Raw genomic sequence first — 7,592 nt, 5'->3', positions numbered from 1 at the left:
GTGCGGCTCCGAGGTCTCCCGCCGAGACCGCCTCGGCGCGGCGCGTGGCCGCACGCCGCCGTTGAAAAGGCGAGATAGGACCGAGGGGACAGAGCGCCGGCCACATCGAGCGAGCGCTGACGTGTAAGGTGTCTGTGCTGCTCCGGTGTGTGTGGGATTCTGCCTCCCCCCCATCTGTGCGGCGAGTTGTTTGCGGCGCGATGCCCGATCGTGCGCGATAGCCTCCCATTGTGCGTGGTGTGTCGGTTGTCGGGGTCGTCCGGAGCGTGTGGCGGCGCCGTTGCATGCAGCGACTGCTCCACGTGCCACGACTGCTTTGACTGACGTGTCTGACTGATGAGTGCCACGAACTGCTTTGACTGACGTGACTGACTGATGAGTGCCACGAACTGCTTTGACTGACGTGACTGACTGATGAGACATGAGTGCTGATGGATGATCTCCGACAACCCTAAACCAAAATGCAAATGCGGAGTGGCCCACTTTGGCGTGCAGATCCTGCGTCTCTCACTGCCCGAACAACAGAGACGGGTACCGCCGCAGGTCCCACACTAGTGATTTTAAAATTCTTTTTCGACCCAAGCGACAAGGCGCCAGCCTCTCGACCAACCTCCGTCCGCCATTCACCCCGCCTCAGGCCCCAGCCGCCTCCAGCGCCGTATCCCGCCCACGCCGGGGCGACATGGCCTCGCTGGCCTCCCTCTTCCCGCGTCGCACCGCCGTCCTCTTTGGCGTGCCCGGCCTCGGCGTCCCGAGCGACTGCGCCCGGCTCGCCCGGCGGACGGCGGCGCGCTGCGACGCCCTCGCCGCCGCGGTCATCTCGGCTCACCGCTCGGGCGGGCCCGCGGCGCCACGGCGCATCGTGCGTGGCCTCGACGCCCTCTCGAGCACCGTCTGCGGGCTGGTCGACCCGCTCGAGCTGGCGCGCTCCGCCCACCCGGAGGAGGAGATGGTGCGGGCCGCCGACGCGGCCCATGGCGAGCTGTGCGAGACGCTCCACCGACTCAACACCTCGGCGGAGCTGCACGCGGCTGCTGCCGCAGCGGCACGTGGTGCAAGCGCCCTCTCCACCGGCGGAGGCAGCGACCGGGGCTGCGGAGAGAGCGACCCGGGCTGTGGCGCGGACGAGGCTCCGCTGTGCGAGGCCGAGGCGAGGCTGGCTCGGGCCTTCGTCTCCGAGTTTGAGCAGGAGAGGGAGGGAGGGAGAGAAAGAGGGAGAGAGAGTCGGAGGGAGAGGGAGAGGGAGAGGGAGAGGGAGAGGGAGAGGGAGAGGGAGAGGGAGAGGGAGAGGGAGAGGGAGAGGGAGGGAGCGTCACGCCTGCGAGAGCGTCAGCGCCGAGCGCCGAGCGGCCGCCCTCTCCCCTCCCCCGCAGGACGGCGCGCACCTCCCGGCGCCGCAGCGCTCGCGGCTAGAGGCGCTGCATGCCGAGGCAGCCACCGCCGCCTCTCGCTTCGCCGCCGCCGCCGCCGCGCCGCCCTCCCGAGGCTCGGAGGGCGTCTGGCTGCCCGCCTCGGCGCTGCGCGCGGCGCCGGCGAGGCTGACGCACAGGCTGCGGGTGGGCATGTCGAGCCGAGGGGAGGCGCAGCTCCTCGTCCCGCCGCAGCAGCACGCCCTCACCGAGGCACTCCGCCACTGCTGCTGCGCCCAGTCGCGCCGCGACCTCGCCTCCGCCCGCGCCGCCCTCGGCGCCGCCTCCCTGGCCGCGATGGGCGAGATGCTCTCCGCCCGCGCCCGCCTCGCCACGGCCGCCGGCCACGCCTCGTACGCGCACTACTGCTGGGGCGAGGGCCGCCTCGCGCGCTCGCCAGAGGCGGCGCGAGACCAGCCGAGAGCAGCCGAGACTAGCCGAGACCAGCCGAGAGTACCTGAGAGCACTTCGAGGCCGGCTCGGCCGCTCGTCAGCGGAGGCGCGCCCCGCCGCGGCGATCACCCCGCCCCCGCAACAAGTCCACGCACACACCGGAGCAAGGGTCGCGCGCACACGCGGACGCGCTCACACGCACCCCGCCGCCCGCTCACTCGCGGTGGCGTCTCAGGGGCCTCTGCCACCTCTACCTAGCCTCTCCCTAGGCGCTCGCCTCGCTCGCCTCGCTCTGCGCGGAGCTGATGCCGGCCGCGCGCGCCGAGGCCGCCGCCACCCGGACGATCCGTCATAATGAATGGATGGCTCATCACCAACCATCAATCAAATGACTAGGCCGCCGCCATCCGGGCTCGCGCCGCGGCGGACAGGGCGGCGCAGGCGGCGAGAGGCAGCCAGGCGGCGAGAGACAGCCAGGCGGCGGGCGGGCCTCCCCACCTCCCGGACCCCCCTCTCCGAACTTTCGCTGCAGGCGCCGGCCGGTCCCGCGGCGGGGGAGGAGCCGGAGGGCGGACTGCCACTCGGTGGCGGAGATGTGGAGTACTACCTGGCGCTGCTCTGGAGGGAGGGGGGGGGGGAGGGGAGGGCGTCGGCCCCTCCTTCGCCCGAAGCGCGGTTCGAGCCCTCCCCCTCCCTGGAGGGGGAGAGTTGTTTGGGGGGCCTCCCCACGTTCTTTGGGGGGGGTTTGGGGCTGGAGCTGATTTCGGAGCCCCTTCTCCCGGGAAAGCTGGGGCGCCCCCCGCCCCCAAAGAGGGGGGGGGGGCCCCCCCCCCAGGGAAGAGGACCCCCCCCCCCCCCCCCCCTCAGGTCGGGCACGCCCTCCACGCCTTGCTCTCGCGCGCCCCGTCGCACCACTTTGGAGGGCTGCGCGTCGCTCCCGATTTTGTCGAGGCCTCGCCGAGATGCAGCCGAGACGCAGCCGAGATGCAGCCGAGACGCAGCCGAGATGCAGCCGAGAGGCAGCCGAGAGGCAGCCGAGAGGCAGCCGAGAGGCAGCCGAGAGGCAGCCGAGAGGCAGCCGAGAGGCAGCCGAGAGGCAGCCGAGTCGAATCGCGCTTGCGACAGGTGCCTTCCGTCCTCTTCGAGCGCCTCGCCCTGCACCCGCCGGCCCTGGAGGCGTGGAGCACGCACATGGAGACCGGCGCCTCGCCCGCCCGCCGAGGAGGAGCAGCCGGCAGACTCGCGCGCGCGCCTCACCTCCTCCTCCTCCTCCTCCTCACGAGCAGGCTCGCCGATCCCTCCGGCAGAGGCGGCGGCCCTCTCGCGCGCAGTCTCGGCGGTGCCCTTCGGCGGCGCGATGCGGCCGCCACCTCCCTGTCGCCTGCTCCTCTCCCCCACGAGGGAGTGTCTGACCTCGAGGCGAGCGCTGGCCGTAGGCTGCAGCTCGACGCCGTGCAAGCGATGCTCGACCTGGAGCTGCACCGCAGCCCCTCGCCGCCCTCGCAGGAGGAGGCGGCGGCGCTGGTCACCTCCCTCCACGCGAAGCACACCGCCGTTCCGCTGCCGTCCGCCGCTGCCGCGGAGGCGGGCGCGCGGCTCGGCTCGTTTGGCCACCTGGCGAGCTACGGTGGCCACTATTACGCCTACCTGTACGCTCGCTCCGTGGCCGCGCGCGTGTGGCGTGGGGCGGGCTTCGCGCACGACGCCCTCGGGGGCGCCGCTGGCCGCGCGTGGTGCGCCGAAGTGCTTCACCACGGCGGGTCGAGGGACCCGCGGCAGCTGCTGCGGTCGCTGCTGCGGTCGTCGCCTTGCGGGGAGACGAGCGGCGCGGCGAGCGGCGCCGTCGCGGCGGAGGGGTCGGCGGCGAGCTCGGAAGAGGTCGTGGAGCAGGCTTTGCTGAGGCTAGTGCGGCTAGAAACTGAAGCGTAGGCCGTCGCGTGTGTGTATCCGTTGTATGTGGCTCGCCGACGCCGTTTTTGTGGCTGTGTGCCATCACTCAGAAGTGGGACAGATTATGTGCGAAAAAAGACAATTTTGTAAAAATGCACTGGTCGTTTCCCTTTTCGAAATCGAACGTGCTACGCTCTACGGCGGTTGAATGCGTGCGGCCGGGGGAGGGGCACGTAAGCCATATCGATACACTCGGCAGAGCCTCTGTGAGCCCCACGCGCCACGGCCTCTGGCATATGGAAGGTAAGGTAAGGTAAGGTAAACATCTCCACACACACAAAGTGGTGGGGCAGGGGGGGCGACCCTCGCATCTCCACGGCATATGAAAGCACAGCGTGCCGGGGTACTTTTTAGAGTGTAGTGACGTACTGTGTAGCGGGTAGCGGTTTAGAATGTAGGGTGCGCGGCACGCAGCAGGCGGTCTGAGGGTGTGTCAGCTCGACGCGCTTCCTGACAGTTGATCTTTCTGGCTGAGTGTCCGATGAATCGACTCGCTCTCGCTCGCTCGCTCACTCGCTGAGGCCGCAGAGCTAGCTTTGACGCTGCTGTAGATGGCGACCCCAACTAGGAGGATGGCGGTGCCAGCGAGCTGGAGCCAAGATTGGCGAGTCCACGCTTCGCCATGGGCCCCGTCGGAGAAGTAGAAGAGCAGCAGTGAGAAGAACCAGAGCGTCAGGGGGATGAAGGACTCCGTAATGGAGCGCCACAAGCCGTCGAGGTAGAAAGTGACGAAGATGGCACCGAGAGAGTAGAAGCGCATTGCCAGCAGATAGGCGGAAATCATCATCCGCAGCAGTGGGTTGTCTGGCGAGAAGAAGATGACCAGAGAGTCGCGCGAGTTCTCAAAGCAGCCGCCGACGTCGTCACCCGGCGCGAGGGCAGCGATGGGCAGCGCGATGAACAGCATCAAGAGCATTCCCCACCCCGCTTCGATGCCCTTGACAACCAGGGGCGGTGTGGTTGCCTCTGGGCCGTTCCCGTCCGAATCCATGACTCTCTCCTCCGCCACGGCCTGCGCCGCGACAAGGAGGCACCCGCAAGTGATCCAGAGGATGCCGCTCGACGGGTCGCTCCCGGGCGTGGAATCCACCATCACGGAGGTGCCAACCAGGCAAACGGCCGCGCTGATCAAGACGATTCCCAGAAGGTGGCCACCTTGCAAGACGGGCGGCATGCGCAACGCCGCACGAAAGATTGCGGTGAAGATGATGATCGACCCTCGCATCGGTTCGTAAACGGAAGCGCGCACCTTTGTCAGTCCGACGAGAAGGCACGTCAGAGCCAGCGTGTCAAAAACTGCCGGCCATAGGAGGGTGAGGACGGTTCCTCTCCGCGGCAGTGGCAGCGGCGTGCTCCATCCGCGCAGCAACTTGTACTGTGCGACGTGGAGCGGCAGCGAGGCGAGAAGCGAACCATACACGAGCGTGGTGACGACCAGCGGCTTGAAAAAGTTGGTGGGCTGCCCCTCCGAGTCGTACACCTCGAGCAAGAAGATGATCTTGGCGCAGAGGGTCGAGCTCGCGCCGCAGACGACGGTGACGACCATCAAGGCAATTGCGGCCCAAGCTCTGGAGCCAGAGACGGCAGACATCGCGGCTCCTCTTGTGGCTGACTTTGCGCAGTCTCTCCCCCCGCTGTAGTGCGACCTCGCCGCCTCCCCCCCCGTCGCCAGCCCCGTGTGCATGCGTTCACGCACTCTCTCGGCCACAGAGAGGAGCAGCGTCGGGCACGCAACGCCCGAGGTGCATTTTTCTAGTGCATCCTCGCCAGCAAAGGACGCACGCAGACTTCCACAAGCCCGAACCAGATCAAGCACACCAGGAGAGTCTAGAACAGACAGCTCTTTCACCTTGAGGAGGGCCTAGAACTTGTTAATACCGCCGCGCGCTAGGCTTGGGGTGAGGTGCCGCTCTAAATCTTTTTCTCGAGCCACGCCTTTGTAGTGGCAGCGTGCTGGCGGCGAACTTTTTCGAGGTATGCCTGAGTTAGTGCCAGTGCGCGCCAGTCCGCGTGTAATTCTTTTCGGTGGTGTGCCGGTGATAGTACTAGCACGCGCCAGTTCGCACCTGTGTCGAGCCTGTCTGCTAAATAAATAAATAGAGCAGTCATCTCCAGGGAGAGATGGGCGACGCACACGAACACAGAGGGACAGTGCTAAAGAAAGAAAGAAAACAGACAACCCAAGGGAGGGATGGGAGGACGGCACGCCGCCACCACACAGGGATTTTAAGGAGAGGTGTGTGGTGCGCTAGCCGTCGCCCACCCTAGGGAGTCTGCCTCTTCCTATCTCTCTTCGCAGTCTCTCTCCGACTCTCGCTGCAACCTTCATGCCACCTCGCGGTCGTCCCACTCTCGTCGTTCTCTCCCTTGTCATTTCCTCCTCTGTCGCGTCGTTCCCTTCTGCCTCGTCCTGTGACGCCGCCGCCTGCCGGTCCCTTGTTCTCGCGGCTTCTTTCGCCTTTCGGCGCAACTCCGTCCTCCTCGCGGCGTATCCTGGCCCCTCGAGTTTATAGGGACAGTGCTGAAAGAAAGAAAGAAAACAGACAACCCAAGGGAGGGATGGGAGGACGGCACGCCGCCACCACACAGGGATTTTAAGGAGAGGTGTGTGGTGCGCTATCCGTCGCCCACCCTAGGGAGTCTGCCTCTTCCTATCTCTCAGGGACAGTGCTGAAAGAAAGAAAGAAAACAGACAACCCAAGGGGGGGATGGGAGGACGGCACGCCGCCACCACACAGGGATTTTAAGGAGAGGAGTGTGATGCGCTAGCCGTCGCCCACCCTAGGGAGTCTGCCTCTTCCTATCTCTTTTCGCAGTCTCTCGCCGATTCTCGCTGCAACCTTCATGCCACCTCGCGGCCGTCCCACTCTCGTCGTTCTCTCCCTTGTCACTTCCTCCTCTGTCGCGTCATTCTCTTCTGCCTCGTCCTGCGCCGCCGCCGCCTGCCGTTCCCTTGTTCTCTCGGCTTCTTTCGCCTTTCGGCGCAGCTCCGCCCTCCTTGCTGCATATCCTGGCCCCTCGAGTCTATCGAGCTCCCCTCGCGCAAGGACCACATTTCTGACTCCCACTCCGATCATTTGCCTCCAGGTCATGTTGTAGGGACAGTGCTGTGAGAGAGAGTTGGATTATTTAAATTCTTTTCGCGAGTTGGCGCTCTCATGCAGCGCCTGCACGCGCTCGAGCCACGCGCTGGATCCGGAACCTGCAACGCATCGAACTGTCTCGCCTGTCGCCAGCCCAAGCTCTGCCAGTGGCGTCGCGAGCGGAAGCACCGGGTGGGGATGTGGGGCCTCGCAGGTCGGCACGTCTCGCGGCACGACTCGCAGAAGAAGATGTGGATGGGGACGTGGGGCCTCTTCGACCAGCCGGCGGCAAGTTTCCTGGCTGGGCGGCCCCTGCGGGTGCTCGCTGCGCCGCAGCAAACGCTGCTGCTGCCCGGAGTCTTCCAGAGGCAGGCGTACAACCCGTCGGTCGTCGCGATCCCCAAGGCACTCGCGGAGAGCCTTGGGTGCAGCTCATGCGCGATGGTCGCGAGCGTTCGCATCGACTGGATGACGCAGTGCAGAGGCTTCACGGGGCCACTCCGCATGTATTCGCACGCCTCGCGGACAGCATTCGGTCGGCGCAAGGCCACCCTCATCATGCTGCTCAGCGCGAGCTGGCGGCCGCTCCACTGGAGCTGGCTCCGAAGCCACGACGCGGCTGCGGGACGCGCGCCTGCTGCTGCCCGGAACGCGTCGCGCCGCAGCGGGCGGGGAGGCAACCGAAAGCTTCCGGACGTGGCGCCACTGCTCGAGGCGTCGGCGCTCAAAGGGCTGCTTCCCGTCGTCGACGCGCGGC

The 7,592-nt window shown here is 66.7% G+C and overlaps 2 protein-coding genes across 2 annotated transcripts; one reads left to right on the top strand and one right to left on the bottom strand.

Moving 5' to 3' along the window:
• The first annotated feature begins 598 nt into the window (after positions 1-598).
• EMIHUDRAFT_469265 (hypothetical protein) lies at positions 599-3,848 on the top strand. Its single transcript, XM_005777275.1, has 5 exons — positions 599-1,189; positions 1,374-1,762; positions 2,335-2,344; positions 2,670-2,707; positions 3,239-3,848. Exons 1-5 carry the CDS (start codon positions 683-685, stop codon positions 3,729-3,731), a joined length of 1,437 nt encoding a protein of 478 aa, XP_005777332.1. The 5' UTR covers positions 599-682; the 3' UTR covers positions 3,732-3,848.
• A 337-nt stretch (positions 3,849-4,185) lies between these two features.
• On the bottom strand, positions 4,186-5,343 carry EMIHUDRAFT_115759 (hypothetical protein; the record flags this gene model as incomplete). Its single annotated transcript, XM_005777274.1, has 1 exon — positions 4,186-5,343. The coding sequence occupies one exon, from the start codon at positions 5,341-5,343 to the stop codon at positions 4,186-4,188; it is 1,158 nt and encodes a 385-aa protein (XP_005777331.1).
• Positions 5,344-7,592: the final 2,249 nt, after the last annotated feature.

The sequence above is a fragment of the Emiliania huxleyi genome (genome assembly GCF_000372725.1).
Source record: "Emiliania huxleyi CCMP1516 unplaced genomic scaffold EMIHUscaffold_263, whole genome shotgun sequence".
Taxonomy (NCBI): Eukaryota; Haptophyta; order Isochrysidales; family Noelaerhabdaceae; genus Emiliania; species Emiliania huxleyi.
Note: the sequence above shows the minus strand (reverse complement) of the source record. Positions and strands in the feature narration are given on the sequence as shown.